The sequence below is a fragment of the Leucoraja erinacea genome, chromosome 1 (assembly GCF_028641065.1).
Source record: "Leucoraja erinacea ecotype New England chromosome 1, Leri_hhj_1, whole genome shotgun sequence".
Classification (NCBI taxonomy): Eukaryota; Metazoa; Chordata; class Chondrichthyes; order Rajiformes; family Rajidae; genus Leucoraja; species Leucoraja erinaceus.
In genome coordinates this window covers 39,834,742-39,854,819 of record NC_073377.1, presented here as the reverse complement: position 1 = coordinate 39,854,819, position 20,078 = coordinate 39,834,742, and the positions used below count along the sequence as shown (strand labels likewise).

Sequence of the window (20,078 nt, the reverse complement as noted above, 5' to 3'; positions counted from 1 at the left end):
GATGTGCAGTGATGTGAAAATATGTTGTACGTCGTGCAGAAAAAATGTGTTTACATTGTTATATTTATTGTTTCTAAATACTTTGTGGTTGATACCTACGGTTCTTTTATCTGTTGTTTCCAGGATGCAGTTAAACTGTGATTCTGCAGATAATGCAGGAGTCACACAAGGAACTTAGGTGCTGGAATATTGAGCAAAACAAAAAAATCTGAAAGAACTCTGCGGGTCAGGCAGCATCTGTGGAGGGCATGGATAGGCGACGTTTAGGGTCGGGAGCCTTCTTCAGACCGGCCAAAGTTTGAGGTCGGGACCCTTCTTCAGATCAGAATGAAGAAGGCTCCCGACCCAAAACGTCCCATATGTGTTCCATCTGCAGATGCTGCCTGGCCTACTGAATTACTCCAACACTTTGTGCTTTGCTGGAGATAATTATGTTGTTTTGCAGTCATCTATCATTGGACATTGCAATTATCCATGGCCCTGACGTGATGCATCTGTGACTTCACCAAAAATACATTATCCATGTATACAATATAGCTAATTCCACAGAGATACCTTAAAAATCGAATTATGTCGCTTTTGGCGATTATTTGTGAATACGGACATAACGTCACATCCTTTTTATGTACCAGAAAACGCAAGGATTTATAAGTTTCCCTCTTTTTACCATCTTAATTTAAAGTAATATATGACCATGGGGTTTAATTCAAAATGATACTGTTTGAACTAAGTATTAATAAAAAACAGCTGAACATCAGACTGTCTTAACTCGGATATCTGGTCGATAAAGTAAGTGAAATATTTGAATAACCTGAAGAGGGAAGCGTAACATACTGCAGTCCTGAAGTAGACGTGCGTAATAGAGGTCTAAGCTTGTCAGTTCTGAATGAAATATCGCAGCGTCAATGGAATATCTGACTCATTGCATGACTTCAACCAGCAGATGGTGGTGTGTTCGCCTTCTTGCGAAGATACATCAATAACCACTGCCCACCTTAATTCCCCGATCAACTGAAAAATGCTAAATTGATGTCAGTGTGTGAGTGGGACGGCTTGCGCCCTATTCGGATACTGCATAATGTCTAGTGTCTGTCTGAAATACATCCATGCCTCATTAATCTTTTTTTATTCCCCCCACCGCAAAAAAAAAAAAACTTTTAACCATGACGGAATTAAAAATAGATTTGTTCGTCTAAAGTGCATTGATGGCACCGTGCTAATCGCGCACTAAATTAAAAAAAAGTGCCCAGGCGGCCAGTCTGTGCAGAGATGCCGCTCCCACGTTCAGCGGGTCTCAGGCAACAGACAGTGTGGCTGGTGTGAGTGAGTCAGCCGCTGTCTGCTCCCCACCCACCCCGCTGGTTCTCTTCTTCCTCCCCATGAGAAATTAAACGACGCGAAATAAAAAAAAATAATAAAGAGGCCCCTCCCATGAATGTCCTCCGAGCTGATACAGCTCAGGCTACAGCCATTTAACATAACTGATGGTAGGAATTTAAATACCTCAGGGAGTAAAAGAGCTCAACTCGAGCAGCGCTTCGTCAAAAAGACGTCATCCAGCCAACCACGTCCACAGTGTTTGCGACTCTTCAGACCTGCAGCAGTCGGTGTCGGAGCTTCACCTCATCCTCCCAACAACAACATCCCCTCCCAAAACCCCCACTCTGCCGCCAGCCCTTTCCTCTCCCCACTTTTCCCCCAGGGAACATTCTTCTGCAGACCACATTAAAAAAAACAACGAGCTATCGGCTCAGAAGAGAAGGAAATCTGTGCGTTGTGTTCTTCAGCACCAGGGATAGAGAGAGCAAGGATCGACATGGCTCCGATTGTAGAGAGCGGGGACAGCCTTGGTAAGCTTAAAAGAATCTTTAACGATAAGCTTTCACTCTCCAGGTGCGTGGCCTCCATATCTGCACCGTGTGGCCCTGCACCGTGTGGCCACATTTGGGCGTTTATTTATAGGTTAGGGTGGTCGCAACATGCCTCCTCCTCGGGCTCCGTAAAGATCGGCTCAGCCGGAGCAAAAGGCAAGGTGTGACCACCAATAAACAGCCAAAGGTGGCAATACTTTGCCGGAAACAACACGGCCACAGATGCACTTTGCCCATGGAGCAAATGGCAAAGACTGGCTGAACATATTGCTACCGTAACGCTTACTCGCGAGGCATTGTAGACGTGATCCGCAGCTTCAGCTGGTCTGGGCTTCAATTACCCATTTCCATTCCTTTCATGTGTCTCTCGTTCCGTGAAAGTTTTCTATTTGTTTGATTTTTGTCGCTCTGTTTCTCGCTCGTTCCCCGCTTGTCTCGTATGCTCATTTTTGTCCATTTTAGGAAAACAAAAACCCGCATGTTTGTCAAACTGGGACGGGTTGGGTACGGGAGCGCTAATTGGAGTCTGGCTAATCGGATCCATGCGGATTCCCCTTGTTAATTAGACATTATCTCGGGCTGCCGCTGTTTATCAGCTATAATGATAAGACAATGCGGTAAAATGATACTGATTTGAATAATCTCACCTATAGTTACCTACTGGAGAGACATTTTTTTTTCATAAAATGCTACAAATTTCAATTTTAGCTCACAACACTACAAATAGTATTCTGCATCATTCATACGTTTATTTAATCTGAGCTCTTGGGCTGTAATTAGAAAAAACAATTCAAATAAAAAAAATATCTGATTGATACAGGATACAGTATCGGTTTAATAGTTGAAGTTTAAAAAAATGTCTCTTTAACTATAATGCATTAATACTTCTATTGAACGGTTGTTTTTCCAGATGGTATACCTGCTCTTATAGGGATAGCCAGTGCGTTTGCCCTGATATTTACGATGTCCATGTTTGCGTGGATCTGTTGTCAACGCAAATCTTCAAAATCTAATAAAACCCCTCCCTACAAATTCGTTCACATGCTGAAGGGAGTCGACATATACCCTGAGAATCTTAGCAACAAAAAGAAATTCGGGGCCGATGACAAATCGGACTCTAAAGACAAGGAATCTTCAAAAGCCAAACTGCCAAAGAACTCGCTCCATTTAGACCTGGAGAGCCGTGATCAGAATGGAAATTTCACGAAAACTCCAGCCAAAGTCCGGAGCTCCCCAGAAATCGAGAGCGTTCACCCCAAGGCATTTTCAGAAGGCGAGAATAACAGTGTATCATCCGAGACCTCCGCCTCGGACAAGTCATTGGCTCCTTCTGAAGAGGAAAACCGTGGACCCAAACTGGGATCCTTGAGATTCTCCTTAAAGTACAACTTGGACAAGAAGGCGTTGCTGGTGAACATTATAGAAGCCCGCGGTTTGCCAGCCATGGACGAGCAGTCCATGACCTCTGATCCTTACATTAAAATCTCCATCCTGCCAGACAAGAAGCACCGAGTCAAAACACGCGTCCTCCGGAAAACCCTGGACCCGGCTTTTGACGAAACGTTCACGTTTTACGGCATCCCTTACAGCCAAGTGCAGGACCTGTCTCTTCATTTCCTAGTGCTGAGTTTCGACCGGTTTTCGAGAGACGATGTCATCGGCGAGGTGTTGGTGCCGATGTCAGGAATCAATCTCACGGAAGGAAAAGTGCAGATGAACAGGGACATCACCAGGAGAAACTGTCGGGTAAATGTTTGAAAGGACCCCTTGCAGGGAGGAGGGATGCGATGTGCGCTTTGCTCGGTGTTCAGTTATTGAAGGAGAGTTTAGGTTAGCGCCGGGGCATACGTCTGGGGTACAGGAAGACTGGAGTTTTAAAGGATTAAAATGAAAGCGAGCGAGTCAAATCGCATAAATGAGGGTTATTAAAATGTAATTTGTTGGAAGCGAATACATATACGCAGATAACATTTAGTCTGATATATAAGTAATATTTATGATTAAATAAAATAAGTAGACACCTATGTTATAATTAGCATCCTGACAATAGTAGTTGCAATAACGTCTTTTATTTGCAAACTGGTCCTTTGTTAAATGTTTATCGATATTTGTCCCAAGACCGGAACCAAACATTCACTGAACATCATCTCCAAATCCAGGAGGTGAATAATTAGATATAATTCACGGCATAAAACCTGAATGCTGGAACCAGGTGGTCCCTGCCGCCGTCTATCCTCCACCCTCGCATCCCACCTTACTTGGCATAATCCCGTATTTCATTGGCAGAATTTGTCTAATCAGAATAAGTGCCGTTCTCGTATTCCAGTATCAGTCTAACGACTGAGAAATAACCCTTTCTGTACCTAATACAGAACGAGCAGTTATTTAAGATAGATGAGATAAAAAAATAATACTAATGCGACTCGATACTTCCGAATAGCATTAGTTGCATAAATATTACAAAGTACCACATTGATAATGTAATCCAGTTTGTATCAGTCTGAAGAAGGGTCTCGACCCGAAACGTTGACTATTTCCTTCGCTCCATAGATGCTGCCTCACCCGCTGAGTTTCTCCAGCATTTTTGTCTACCCTATATTTTCCAGCAGCTGCAGTTCCTTCTTAAACATTGATAATCACATCTCCTTTTTTCTAAATCTAGATATTTTCTAAAACATAAAAAATACTAAAGGGATACATGGCAATTTAAAATGTGGGCTTCTAATTCAAATAATGTTCAACAAGGTATCAAGGCTAATATTGGCCAATCTTTCTGTCAGGTGTTGGGGTGGTACCTGACAAAGAGCAGCAAGGAGATCTACTGTGTAGAGATAACAGCGTGTTTCTGAAAGTCTGTTCATGTGTCTTCTTTTGTTCATTCACAGAAATCAGTGGGTCGTGGAGAATTATTAGTGTCCCTTTGCTATCAATCTACCACCAATACCCTGACTGTTGTTGTACTAAAAGCTCGTCATCTGCCGAAAAATGATGTGTCTGAATTATCAGGTAATTATCCAAATAGGATTAGCAGCAGTAATACAGCTGGAACTAAGAAAACAGACCCATTAATCAGCCTTTATATGCATCTGAATATCTATTCTAGTATGTATTTATTGCCTCTGATTAAATCTAAAGTGTATCACAGAATACATAGACATGGAAATATTTTTTTTTAATTTTGTGAATGTAATATTTGTAGTATAATTTCAATTTTACAATATGCAGATACCTGTTAATCATCTGTGATATAGAAGCCCAATAGTTCTGATTGAATAAAATAAGTAGATTCCTATTTTATAAATAGCCTATCATGACATAGTTTAATCATATGTTGCTAAAGGCATTCTATTCTATTCTAAAATAAAAATATGTGGCTAAAATAAAAGTAAATTCTTGAATTATTCATCAAGCAGCAGCTGTCAAACATGTTCAATGTATCAAGCTGGTGATCAGTTCTGATGAGGTTCTGCTTTTTGCAGGTGCTGCTTGACCTGTTAGATATTTCCAACATTTGATGATTTAATTATGATTAATTGCTATTCAAATCTGCTGTGAAAATATATTGTCAAATGAAAGACTGAAAAGCACAATTTGAAAAGTTAAAACAAATGTATTGTCTTGTTTTCTTGCCAGCTGCTGACCCTTACGTCAAAGTCAACCTCTACCATGATAAGAAAAGAATATCAAAGAAAAAGACCCATGTTAAGAAGTGCACCCTGAATCCAGTGTTTAATGAGCTCTTTGTCTTTGACATTCCATGTGAGGGGATTGAAAACATCAGTGTTGAGTTCCTGGTCATTGATTTTGACAGAATGATGAAGAATGAAATTATTGGGCGCCTCGTGCTGGGAACATCAGTAGAAGGGACAGTAGGAGAGCATTGGAGGGAGATCTGTGAGCATCCAAGGCGACAAATAGCCAAATGGCATTGTCTGAGTGATGGTTAGCATCAAAATGGAGGGTTGGACTTTATTGTTTGGTAGGCAAGGAACAAGCTGTGCATTAACCAACCCAAAGCCTTTCTGAAGAATTTTCAATTTATACTAAATATACATAATTTGTACATCTGATTGTGGTAAATATTGTGATCTGTACTGTATAAGATGATGTGGCATTGCTCTCTTGTTTGCTAACATTATAAATAGATTCAAGGTAGCTAGTAGAATGGTAGGCATGTATGTTCGCATTTTGTGTGGCTGTTCACATTAGGGAGTATGTTTCTGGGGATTAAACTTTTAGGATGTAAGAAGCATTTACAATTTGCTGATATCTTTTGCAATGGAAGCCCGTAACACTTTGAGTGAACTGGGGATATCTGAAGTAAAGCCATTCCAATGTTTGTAGCTCAAGAAGCTAAACAAATATATAAACAGGTTATGTGTTGCCTTAATGTTCAAATATATTGGAGGGGAAGAGTCCAGGTAGCACAGTTGTTTTGTTGCTTTCCACACCTGGTTAAATGAAATTATCTATGAGCTAAGGTGAAACATTAGCTAATATCGAAAGTTTTACCAAGTTTCTGTCACCAATGACCCAAAACACAACACGCCACTAATATATTAACAGTTGAAATTGTTATCATTGTCATTCAAAAAGGTGTTGGGCATAGCTAGATATGTTGACATGGCCAGTGATAAAATATCATCATTTTGCAGTGGGATATGCTTTCCTAAAGTTGAAATAATTGTAGTATGGAGTAAAATTTACAGTAAATTTAATTGTGATGTATTTGACCTAGTATTTCTTGATAGTACTCCATAGATGCTGCCTCATCCACTGAGTTTCTCCAGCATTTTTGTCTAAGCTAGTATTTCTTGATATCACTTCCTCATACCCAAAATCAGATGTGTTCCATTTATAGCTTGGACATCTCTCCATACAAGAAGCACAGTATTTACCCCTAAACTATTTGTTTTAAATGAATTGTGGTATCATAAATGATTGACAACATGAAGAATGGCAATTCATATTAATAGATTTTATATTATAGTTTCATCCATTTTCAGATCATTGGGGCATTTAAATGCACTATCATTTATACATTGTATTATTTTGTATGGAACATATATATATCAATAGTGCCATCTACATAGCAGCTGTATCTGGGAAGCAGTGGCATACTAAAATTAATATTATTTTATTGCAAAAGTTGTTTCTGTGTGATTTCATGATGCCATAGAAATAAACAAGTTAATGTTGTGGTTAAAATAGATGCACATAAGGTTCACTAAATCTGCTCATAGGCTAATTCAAAATACAAAGGAAAAATAATGTTTTTTCTTCTGCCTTCACCAAAGCTTCATAACACTGCAGATTGAAGTAAGTACACAGTGAAGAATTGTGGCATATCCCAAAAGGCTGACCTGAAAAGCTAAGAGGAAAGATGGTCAGCATCACAGTCAGGATATAATTATACTCCATTACATTTCATACATGTTATTTTCACCAAATCTTTTTTGCAAGTTAAAAAATTATTGATTTTTAATAGGAAACCATACACATGGTGGACTGATTTCAATTACGTCATGATATTTCTTTATTTATTGAATTGTGACAAATCCTCTCCAATATTACTTTGAGAAAATGCCATTATATGTGATGTAAGTGAGCTCTTTTCAGAGCAAATTTGGTAAAAGGTAGGCCACTGAAAGAAAGGTATAACTGTTTTATCTATCCTTTTATAGCATCAGGTTGAACATATTGTTATAAATATGGTCTCATTTGGTTCCATTCTGAAACTACAGTACAGTCATCCAGCTTGTGTAAATCATGCTACTGTAAATGCATTGTGAACCATGCATTTATTATGCATGATGCTTTAAACTAGATCTCAGTGACAGGTGTAGGAGAGCATGTAGTATATTTAATGATTAAGTATACTATTGATGCAACCCTAAAAGATGCAGGAACAGAATGCAACTTTAAAATCATTAGTTACTACCAAGGAAATGATACAGAATGAGAGTAAAAAGTGATTATAGCTTTCAGAATGATGCTATTTGATCTTGAATGTCAATGCATTTAGTGAATTGAATTTTTTCTGTCACTGATCCTTATAGTTCCAGGAAAAATCATTGCTTGAAACATTAATGAGCACTCAGTACCATTATTGATCTCTTCACTTTGAATCTTAATGGATCAAATTTTGAGTGACCATATGTTGCCATTTATGTTTACTATATATGGCTTCCATTTTCTTGTTATGTTTAGCATTATATGTTTGCGTTTTTTTTTAAAGAGAAAAGGGCTCCAAATATCTTTAAGCTGCTTTGGGCATGCACACTGCCAGAGACCAAATTTCTTGTATTTTGATGGAAACATCAAGCCAGGCTCACTTTAGGGATTAGGAATACTTTGTGAAAAGGTGATCTGTAGGGTAACATTATATGCATTTTGTAGAATAAATATGAGGGGAAATGTTAGATAAAATATACTTTTGTAGTATAGGAATAAGTGGTTGTGTTTACAATTGTTCAGATGAACATTTTAGCACAGATGAATTTGGCTTGGCAAGATTGAACAGATCAAAGGGAATCTGAAGGCACTGCATAAAGACATGTTACCATAATTCAGCCATCTGGAAATATATTACTAAGCTGAAGACCTTGTGCTACCATGCCTATTCATTGCTATGCAGGATGGGATTACAAGTCTCACCACATGGGAAAAGATAAGTCTGCCTGAAGCTACTTCAGTAATCATAAGTTCTATTGGTATGTGCAATTTAAGGAATTTATGTTATTTTTATAGTTTCTCATTTTTTAAACTTAATAAACTATGTTAAACCAGGTTAGAATGTAATCATTAGGCTAGAATTTTAAATTATTATTGATTGTCAAATTAAATCAAATTTTCTTCAAATGACACCAATCCATCAATAAATGCTTGATTTTAACAATTATTCAGTGCTGGTAAGTCTTCAATCACGTATCGGAGAACTTATTAACTCAGCAGAATCATAGAACAACCACTTACAAACTGCTAGAGTTTAATTGAAATGTTGTCTCAGTTTTGGATCTGATAAATATATCAAAAATTAGAATTTGTTTTAATTTAATTTCACATTTCAGAATTACATAAAATACTTTTACCCCAGTGAATTTGAAATGTTTCATGTTATCAAATTTTAATTTCACAACATTGTTCAAAGCATTGCAATTGCAGTTGTAATTTTTGTAAAATAGTTTTGAATAATTTTGAAAATTGTAACTGTGTGTGGTTTGAAATGATGATGTGTGGCAAACTACTTACTCAAAACCTCCAGCATTAAAGGTTGCAGAATTATATATATCTATACGGTGTAATTCTGTATACGTAATATGTTTTGTATGTTGCATTACAATGTGTTTACAATCAATTAATTAAAAGAATGCGCACATTCACATATTGTGGTAGTAATGTAAATTACTGGCGACAATTGTATTTAATACTTCTTTGTGCTGTTGATGTAAGATTATGGTGCACAAGTTTTCTTTTCCAATCAAAACTTTAAAAAAAGTTGAGAAAATGTTGCCATTCTGCTGAGGTCTTGTGCCCTTGTGTTCTGTGTGTGTTAAAAAATAATAAAGCACTACATGAATTGATTTATTTTGTGTTAGATATGTTATCGCACAATCAATATGATTTATTTTGGAGCACTTTTCAAAAAGAAGGTGCTATTCAAATTTCTTCCAAATAAACTCACTACCAATGTTAAATATCCTGTAACGTGGTACATAATTTGTTTATACATCTGATAATACTTCTTAATGGCTGATAAAACAAAGAACGTTTACTAAATGCGATATTCCCTGAAATTGGGCATGTGTTCATGATGCTTGATCAACACATCCATTTTCAGTGGAAAGGTAGTCATGATATTAATTTTATGGTGCTTGCTATTTACAGTTATTGCATTATCCAAGCAACATAAATCATGCTATTATTGCCTGAAAGGTTCAATGGAGAGCTAACATAGTGACCGGTTAGCACAAGTTAAGGCTAGTCAGTACTACTTGGAGCCAGCCTACTCTTTCCAACAGATGGGCTTGGCAACTAGATTAGGTACTGACAGGCAATCATTTACAGAAGGTGAATTAAGAATCCGTGAACAGGACTTCAATGTTTATGAAGACGGTAAGGAGAATAGAAAGCAGGAGATATATATTGTATCCATGAGAACCTGGGTCAAGGGCATGCCCTAGAGCGCACAGCCAGAAGACAGTGAGGGTGGTCGTGGAAATAGCTTTCAGTCATTTGGATATACCGATGCAGAATGTGCAATGATTTTACATGAGTGGTTAAACTGAGTGCCTCTTCAAAGTCTTGCTGCAATCCGCACAGTTTACTGCTCAACACAGTTTCCACAACTCACTTGCAAACAATCACTTTCATTCGGGACTCATAGCTGACACTCATTGGTTCTTCCTTCCATATTTACCCAGTCTGGCCTCTGTGTGTCTCTAGGTTTAGCAATGTGGTTGATTTCTAACTTCCACCTCAGTTCAGGTGCAGTTGAGGATGGACAATGAAGGTTGCAATTTGTCCTGTATACATCAACAAATCAAGTTGTGGTAGCTATGCAGGACATTGGCATTTTGTTGAAAGATAACAGTGCAATAATTTGATGACAGCACAAAGTTAGTGAGCAGTAAGCTGCATGGATGCAGGTTAATAGCACATGTATCTCATGTCCACTTTCAAATATAGCCTTTCTTAAATTCTAGTTTAAGCATAACCCTTACACATTGCAAGGGGCAATGGGGAAATGAAATACCCTGTTGTAATTTGTCAAACATTGCAAATGGTATTGGTTCTAATATTACAGATTAGCATTGTTAAATCTTGAAAGATTTGACACGTATTTGCTATGCAGTAAATACTTCTTGTATTTCATCAGAAAAATCTGGTAATTCAGTGCAGACATAAATCCAACTTTTCTTATTTTTACAACTAAAATTATTTAGATTACAATATGAATTTAATGCTGAAGATATATGTAGGAGAAACCTTTTTAATAGACCTCTAGAAAATGAGGCCCATGACATTTAAATAAGAAATGACTGCCTCAAAATTCATGTATATTTGTTTTTTGGCATTAAAAATGATATTGCATCAGGAAAACCTTTGGTTTACAAGGCCCTTCCAACTTGACCCCACTGCTTAAAAACCACATCTTTAAACCTTCAAGTACAGACCACGCATTCAAAACCTGGCATAGCAACGGTATCAGTAGTATCAAAAACCTATACAAGGATGGCATCTTTTCGTCTTTTGTGGAGCTCTCGTCCAACTATAGCCTCCCGAACTCCCACCTTTTTCATTTTTTCCAGATTAGGGATTTTGAGAAGAAGACATTCCCCCGTTTCCCAAATCGCCCCCCTGAAACCCTGACCGATACCATCTTAGCTCTAGATCCCAACCGGAAGAAATGCATCTCTGTTTTGTATAACTTGTTAGGGTCGGTTATATTGAAACCTCATACCTCATTAAAAGCTGCGTGGGAGGGTGAGCTGAATACAAAACTAATAGACCAGCAATGGGACTCTGCCTTGGACTTGACCCATTCTTCCTCCATGTGCCTGAACGTGTCTAAGAAATCTTGAAATGGGAGGGAGAGGAGCCTGAGGTTGTGGTACATATAGGTACCAACGACATAGGTAAAAAAAGAGAAGAGGTCCTGAAAGAAGAATTTAGGGAGTTAGGTAGAGAGTTAAGGAGAAGGACTGCAAAGGTAACAATCTCAGGATTACTGCCTGTGCCACGCGACAGTGAGAGTAGGAATGGAGCGAGGTGGAGAATAAATGCGTGGATGAGGGACTGGTGCAGTGGGTATGGATTCAAGTTTCTGGATCATTGGGACTTCTTTTGGGGAAGGTGCGACCTGTACAGAAAGGACAGGTTGCACTTGAACTCGAGGGGGACCAATATCCTGGCGGGGAGATTTGCAAAGGCTACTGGGGAGACTTTAAACTAGTATGGTTGGGGGGAGGGACTCGAATTGGGAAAGCTAGCAGTCAGTGTGTAAGGCAGGAGGCAGAGAATGGTAGCACTCTGACCCAAAATGTAGGGGAGAGAGAAGAAAAAGAAAATAAACAGAGAATAAGAGATGGTGCGTTTCTTAAATGTGTATATTTTAATGCTAGGAGCATTGTAAGAAAGGTGGATGAACTTAGAGCCTGGATTGACACCTGGAAGTATGATGTTGTGGCGATCAGTGAAACATGGTTGCAGGAGGGCTGTGATTGGAAACTAAATATTCCAGGATTTCGTTGCTTCAGGTGTGATAGAATTGGAGGGGCAAGAGGAGGAGGTGTTGCATTGCTTATCAGGGAAGATATTACAGCAGTGCTTTGGCAGGATAGATTAGAGGGCTCATCTAGGGAGGCTATTTGGGTGGAACTGAGAAATGGGAAAGGGGTAGAAACACTTATAGGGGTGTATTATAGACCGCCAAATGGGGAGCGAGAATTGGAAGAGCAAATATGTAAGGAGATTGCAGATATTAGTAGTAAGCACAAGGTAGTGATTGTGGGAGATTTCAATTTTCCACACATAGACTGGGAAACACATTCTGTAAATGGGCTGGATGGGTTGGAGTTTGTAAAATGTGTGCAGGATAGTTTTTTGCAGCAATACATAGAAGTACCTACTAGAGAAGGGGCAGTGCTGGACCTCTTGTTAGGAAATGAGACGGGTCAGGTGGCAGAGGTATGCGTTGGGGAACAGTTCGGGACCAGTGATCACAATACCATTAGTTTCAATATAATTATGGAGAGGGTCAGAACTGGACCTAGGGTTGAGATTTTTGATTGGAGAAAGGCTAACTTTGATGAGATGCGAAAGGATTTAAAAGGAGTAAACTGGGACAGTTTGTTTCATGGGAAAGATGTGGAAGAGAAATGGAGGACATTTAAAGGTGAAATTTTAAGAGTACAGAATCTTTATCAGATTCAGATTCAGATTCAATTTTAATTGTCATTGTCAGTGTACAGTACAGAGACAACGAAATGCATTTAGCATCTCCCTTGAAGAGCGACGTAGCAAACGATTTGAATTAAAAAAAAAAAAAAAAATTAAAAAAAAAAAATATGTCCCTGTTTGGTTGAAAGGAAATAGTAAAAATTGGAAGAGCCATGGTTTTCAAGGGAAATTGGACACTTGGTTCGGAAAAAGAGAGAGATCTACAATAATTATACGCAGCATGGAGTAAAGGAGGTGCTTGAGGAGTATAAAGAATGTAAAAAGAATCTTAAGAAAGAAATTAGAAAAGCTAAAAGAAGATATGAGGTTGCTTTGGCAAGTAAGGTGAAAGTAAATCCTAAGGGTTTCTACAGCTATATTAATAGCAAAAGGATAACGAGGGATAAAGTTGGTCCATTAGAGTGTCAGAGTGGACAGCTATCTGCAGAGCCAAAAGAGATGGGGGAGATATTGAACAATTTATTTTCTTCGGTATTCACCAAGGAGAAGGATATTGAATTATGTGAGGTAAGGGAAACAAGTAGAGTAGCTATGGAAACTATGAGGATCAAAGAAGAGGAAGTACTGACACTTTTGAGAAATATAAAAGTGGATAAGTCTCCAGGTCCGGACAGGATATTCCCTAGGACATTGAGGGAAGTTAGTGTAGAAATAGCAGGGGCTATGACAGAAATATTTCAAATGTCATTAGAAACGGGAATAGTGCCGGAGGATTGGCGTACTGCGCATCTTGTTCCAATGTTTAAAAAGGGGTCTAAGAGTAAACCTAGCAATTATAGACCTGTTAGTTTGACATCAGTGGTGGGCAAATTAATGGAAAGGATACTTAGAGATAATATATATAAGCATCTGGATAAACAGGGTCTGATTAGGAACAGTCAACATGGATTTGTGCCTGGGAGGTCATGTTTGACTAATCTTCTTGAATTTTTTGAAGAGGTTACTAGGGAAATTGATGAGGGTAAAGCAGTGGATGTTGTATACATGGACTTCAGTAAGGCCTTTGACAAGGTTCCTCACGGAAGGTTGGTTAAGAAGGTTCAATGGTTGGGGATTAATGGAGGAGTAGCAAGATGGATTCAACAGTGGCTGAATGGGAGATGCCAGAGAGTAATGGTGGATGGTTGTTTGTCAGGTTGGAGGCCGGTGACTACTGGGGTTCCACAGGGATCTGTGTTGGGTCCACTGTTGTTTGTAATGTACATTAATGGTCTGGATGATGGTGTGGTAAATTGGATTAGTAAGTATGCAGATGATACTAAGATAGGTGGGGTTGTGGATAATGAAGTAGTTTCAAAGTCTACAGAGAGATTTATGCCAGTTGGAAGAGTGGGCTGAAAGATGGCAGATGGAGTTTAATGCTGATAAGTGTGAGGTGCTACATCTTGGCAGGACAAATCAAAATAGGACGTACATGGTAAATGGAAGGAAATTGAAGAATGCAGGTGAACAGAGGGATCTGGGAATAACTGTGCACAGTTCCCTGAAAGTGGAATCTCATGTAGATAGGGTGGTAAAGAAAGCTTTTGGTGGGCTGGCCTTTATAAATCAGAGCATTGAGTATAGAAGTTGGGCTGTAATGTTAAAATTGTACAAGGCATTGGTGAGGCCAATTTTGGAGTATGGTGTACAAATTTGGTCGCCTAATTATAGGAAGGATGTCAACAAAATAGAGAGAGTACAGAGGAGATTTACTAGAATGTTGCCTGGGTTTCAGCAACTAAGTAACAGAGAAAGGTTGAACAAGTTAGGGCTTTATTCTTTGGAGCGCAGAAGGTTAAGGGGGGACTTGATAGAGGTCTTTAAAATGATGAGAGGGATAGACAGAGTTGACGTGGATGAGCTTTTCCCACGGAGAGTAGGGAAGATTCAAACAAGGGGACATGACTTGAGAATTCAGGGACAGAAGTTTAGGGGTAACATGAGGGGGAACTTCTTTACTCAGAGAGTGGTGGCTGTGTGGAATGAGCTTCCAGTGAAGGTGGTGGAGGCAGGTTCGTTTTTATAATTTAAAAATAAATTGGATAGTTATATGGATGGGAAAGGTATGGAGGGTTATGGTCTGAACGCAGGTGTATGGGACTAGGGGAGAATACGTGTTCGGCACGGACTAGAAGGGTCGAGATGGCCTGTTTCCGTGCTGTAATTGTTATATGGTTATATGGTTATATGTGCCCGTCATGGCCTAATCCAATGCAAAGTCCTTCACAAAGTCCACTACACAAATGCAAGATTATCTAGAATTTACCCCGCTGTTAGGGACACCTGCAACAGATGTAATCAATCTCCTGCCAACCATAGCCATATGTTTTGGTCTTGCCCTAAGCTAGCAGCCTTTTGGAGGAGTGCTTTCTACTTGATAAGCAGAGCCTACGGCCAGACTATTCCTCCAAACCCACTGTCAGCCATTTTCGGTACCCCTCCCAACACCAACCTCTCTGTTGCGGTGAAACGGGTTCTAGCTTTTACAACCTTGTTTGCCCGGAGACTGATCTTGCTTAACTGGAGGCTCACCTGTCCCCCGACACACACCCGCTGGATTAAGGAGGTGCTTTACAATTTAAAGCTTGAAAAACTTAGGTTCTCTCTCAAAGGCTCTACCAAGACATTCCTTGATACATGGAACCCTTTCTTGGAACTTGTTAACTCTCTCAACTTGTCCCCGGACTCGGAAGAGGACTGAGTACTCGCCACCATTGTTCTGCTCTACTGTAGCTGCTCTCCCCTTAACCCCCCCCCCCTCCCCACACTTATTTATTTAATTACTTACTTATTTACTGTTATTAGTGACCCCCTTTTTCATTTATTTATCTATTTATTTATTTATTTATTTATTTATGTTTGAGTACTTTTTGTTTCGTTTATCTTACCATATTTGTGTGTATGTGTATGTATGTGAGTGTTGTTTGTCCCCGTTTGGTTCCGACCTGATTCGGGTGGGTCGAAGGTGGGTAAGGGTAAGGGCTTTGAGGGTCGCTTATATACTGTTGCACAATTATGCCTTGACTGTCACTGTCTGTTATCATTGTATGTATGCAAATTGCTGTGAAATTCAAATAAAAAGATTTAAATCAAAAATGATATTGCATATGTCCATAACACTGTTTTAAAAAGCCCTAATGAAATTGCAAATGTTGACAGTGCTTTTTAGAAGATTATATTTTAGGTCTCCCTTGTGCAATGTCACATTTTCAGAACAAGTAGGCGTTACTGGCCAGCTTTAATTGAGTATCTTGTGGTTGTTACACTTAGTCATGCCACTGTAATCTAATGAACAAGCCCGGAAAGACACATATATATAGCACCACTGACGTTCTTCTACTTACTGGAAAGTGCTGGTCACTTCATCCAGTAATTATTGAGGGCTGGAAACATGCTTGCAACTTACTGATAGGCACCTCAAAGGATTGGTTGACCATATTATCTGCAAGAGGGGAGAATTATCTTAAAGTGATGATGGTAAGAGATCCCAGGGAGATATCCGATTGAAGCAATATTCCCTGTAGTGCTAATCAGTGTTGAAATGAAATATTAATTCAAGAGATGGGACAAGTTGAATCCTTACAATTTAAGATTTTTTAAAAAGCACGTCCATACCTCTTGTTTTCACCTTAATTCAGAAATTGCTCACACCATTCTCTACCCTCTCACAAATACATAAGCTGCTTCTATCTTCTGTCCTCACCACCACGCTCCCTTCCTTTCCATTCATATTTCGAGTTACTCTCAGTTCATGGAACCTTGACGTATGAAAATACATTAAATAGGTATATCCACCAGGTGCAAAATAGTGGCACAGTTATAGTTTGATAACCATATAACCATATAACAATTACAGCATGGAAACAGACCATCTCGGCCCTTCTAGTCCGTGCCGAACACTTATTCTTCCCTAGTCCCATCTATCTGCACTCAGACCATAACCCTCCATTCCTTTCCCGTCCATATACCTATCCAATTTATTTTTAAATGATAAAATCAAACCTGCCTCCACCACTTTCACTGGAAGCTCATTCTACACAGCTACCACTCTCTGAGTAAAGAAGTTCCCCCTCATGTTACCCCTAAACTTCTGTCCCTTAATTCTCTTATGCCATTGAGTACACATTTTGGTCATACCTACATATATTATTGCATACAATCCAAGAGAAACACATTGAACACAGACACTGTACATGTACTCCTTGAGCAATCCATGCCAATTGTATGCCTGCACTCGACTCCTAGTAAATGTACTCCTATAGATTACTAGACAGTAGGTTAATGGATGTGCTCAAAGCTTCCTTGAAAAATGCAACATTTTCACTAATGCCTCGGCGTCTCTTGCTTATAATCACTTAAAGTTGAGCAAGAACTTTCAGGGTGGTGTTGAGAACCACGCGATCGTGCATTGGGAGTGCATGGAAGCTCAGCGCATGTTGGAGCAAGTGCACCACCTCTGAAAATATCCATTATTCCAGGACAATAACCCCTCCCTCAATGTCAGCAGGACAAAGGAGCTTGTTACCAACTTCAGGAAGTGTTCTGGAGTACATGCCCCAATCAACATCAATGGTGCGGAAATAGAAATGGTTGAGAGCTTCAGGTTCCTTCGTGTTAAAATTACCGATCATCTCTCGTGGACCAACCACATTGATGTAACAGCCAAGAAGGCACACCAATGCCTCTACTTCTGAGAAGACTGAGGAAACGTGGTATGTCTCCAGTGACTCTTACAAATGTCTGGAGATGTGCCGTAGAAAGCCTACTGTTTGGTTGCATCACAGCATGGTTTGGGAACAGCTCTACCCAAGATAGCAAGAAATTGCAGAGAGTTGTTAGAAACATAGGAGCATAGAAAATAGGTGCAGGAGGAGGCCATTCGGCCCTTCGAGCCAACACCGCCATTGATTGTGATCATGGCTGATCGTCCCCAATCAATAACCCGTGCCTGCCTTCTCCCCATATCCCTTGATTCTATTATCCCCTAGGGCTCTATCAAACTCTTTCTTAAATCTGTCCAGTGATTTGGCCACCACTGCCCTCGGTGGCATGGAATTCCACAAATTCACAACTCTCTGGGTGAAAAGTTTTTTCTCACCTCTTAAATGACCTCCCCTTTATTCTAAGACTGTGGCCCCTGTTTCTGGACTTGCCCAACATTGGGAACATTTTTCCAGCATCTAGCTTGACCAGTCCTTTTGTATGTTTCTATAAGATCCCCCTCATCCTTCTAACACAGCAGTGGATAAGAGAGAACCAGCGGATGTGTTATATCTGGACTTTCAGAAGGCTTTCGACATGGTCCCACATAAGAGATTAATATAGAAACTTAAAGTACACGGTATTGGGGGTTCAGTATTGATGTGGATAGAGAATTGGCTAGCAGACAGGAAGCAAAGAGTAGGGGTAAACGGGTCCTTTTCAGAATGGCAGGCAGTGACTTGTGGCGTGCCGCAAGGCTCAGTGCTGGGACCCCAGCTATTTACAATATATATTAATGATTTGGACGAGGGAATTGAATGCAACATCTCCAAGTTTGCTGATGACATGACGCTGGGGGGCAATGTTAGCTGTGAGGAGGATGCTAGGAGGCTGCAAGGTGACTTGGATAGGCTGGGTGAGTGGGCAAATGCACGGCAGATGCAGTATAATGTGGATAAATGTGAGGTTATCCACTTTGGTAGAAAAAACAGGGAAGTAGACTATAATGTGAATGGTGAAGGGGAAATGCAACCAGACCTGGGTGTCATGGTATACCAGTCATTGAAAGTAGGCATGCAGGTGCAGCAGGCAGTGAAGAAAGTGAATGGTATGTTAGCATTCATAGCAAAAGGATTTGAGTATAGGAGCAGGAAGGTTCTACTGCAGTTTTACAGGGTCTTGGTGAGACCACACCTGGAGTATTGTGTACAGTTTGGTCTCCTAATCTGAGAAAAGGCATTCTTGCCATAGAGGGAGTACAGAGAAGGTTCACAAGACTGATTCCTAGGATTTCAGGACTTTCATATGAAGAAAGACTGGAGAGACTTGGCTTGTACTCGCTAGAATTTAGAAGATAGAGGGGGGATCTTATAGAAACTTACAAAATTCTTAAGGGGTTGGACAGGCTGGATGCAGGGAGATTGTTCCTGATGTTGGGGAAGTCCAGAACAAGGGGTCACAGTTTAAGAATAAGGGGGAAATCTTTTAGGACCGAGATGAGAAAAACATTTTTCACACAGAGTGGTGAATCTCTGGAATTCTCTGCCACAGAAGGTAGTTGTGGCCATTTCATTGGCTATATTTAAGAGGGAGTTAGATGTGGCCCTTGTGGCTAAAGGTATCAGGGGCTATGGAGAGAAGGCAGGTACAGGATACTGAGTTGGATGATCAGCCATGATCATATTGAATGGCGGTGCAGGCTCGAAGGTCCGAATGGTCTACTCCTGCACCTATTTCTATGTTCTATACAAGCCTAGCTTTTTCAATCTTTCCTCATATGACAGTACCGCCATCCCAGGGATCAATCTCGTGAACCTACACTGCACTGCCTCAATCACAAGGATGTCCTTCCTCAAATTAGGTGACCAAAACTGTACACAATACTCCAGATGTGGTCTTACCAGAGCCTTATACAACTGCAGAAGAACCTCTTTACTCCTATACTGAAATCCTGTCGATCACACAGACCAGATTTCCCACCATTGACTCCATCTTCGTTTCAAGCTATCTCTGAAATGCAACAAACATTAGCAGGATTTTTCATCTCTTGAAGCACCAGACCAATTCCAGACAGCGGCAGACCAATTCCAGAGATATCAGTTTAAACTCAGCTGGGCAATTGTGCTGAATTCAAGGAGCAGTCAGCCACTTCCAAGGTCTAGCTGCCGGCCTTGACATGTCTTCATAGCCATGTCACTAGTTTACAATCTGAACACCACCACATTGTTGTCTGTAACAACCATGAACAACAAATGAAATTTGTAGCTGAGACCCATGACATCTGTGTGGTGTAAACCGTACCATAATAATTTGTTACAGACAGTAGATCAGCCTGTTGGGAAGAGGCTAGCTTAAAGAAATTCTCTGATTTGGAGGAATATTCATCACATATAGATGGATGATCCTGGAACATTAGAGGTGAAGCCAGGGTGATGTGAAGAGGTTTTGCAAAGATGAGTTGAACACCCAAGCTAAAATTCACCTTGATCCCGATATTCCACATGGTTCTTCAGGACAAGGTTAATGATATGGAATGGAGCCAAAATTGGAGGCAGTAATTAG

At 39.9% G+C, this 20,078-nt stretch overlaps 1 protein-coding gene across 1 annotated transcript; it reads left to right on the top strand.

Moving 5' to 3' along the window:
- Positions 1–1,446: 1,446 nt before the first annotated feature.
- syt4 (synaptotagmin IV) lies at positions 1,447–9,454 on the top strand. The gene is made up of 4 exons (XM_055633294.1): positions 1,447–1,850; positions 2,782–3,617; positions 4,757–4,877; positions 5,505–9,454. The coding sequence occupies exons 1-4, from the start codon at positions 1,817–1,819 to the stop codon at positions 5,816–5,818; spliced, it is 1,305 nt and encodes a 434-aa protein (XP_055489269.1). The 5' UTR covers positions 1,447–1,816; the 3' UTR covers positions 5,819–9,454.
- Positions 9,455–20,078: the final 10,624 nt, after the last annotated feature.

Bases quoted from the DNA above. Each gene is read 5' to 3' on its own strand.
- syt4 (XM_055633294.1), top strand. From the start codon at position 1,817: ATGGCTCCGATTGTAGAGAGCGGGGACAGCCTTG. The intron at 1,851-2,781 runs GTAAGCTTAAAA...TTGTTTTTCCAG, and splicing joins AGAGAGCGGGGACAGCCTTG to ATGGTATACCTGCTCTTATA. The intron at 4,878-5,504 runs GTAATTATCCAA...TTTTCTTGCCAG, and splicing joins TGATGTGTCTGAATTATCAG to CTGCTGACCCTTACGTCAAA.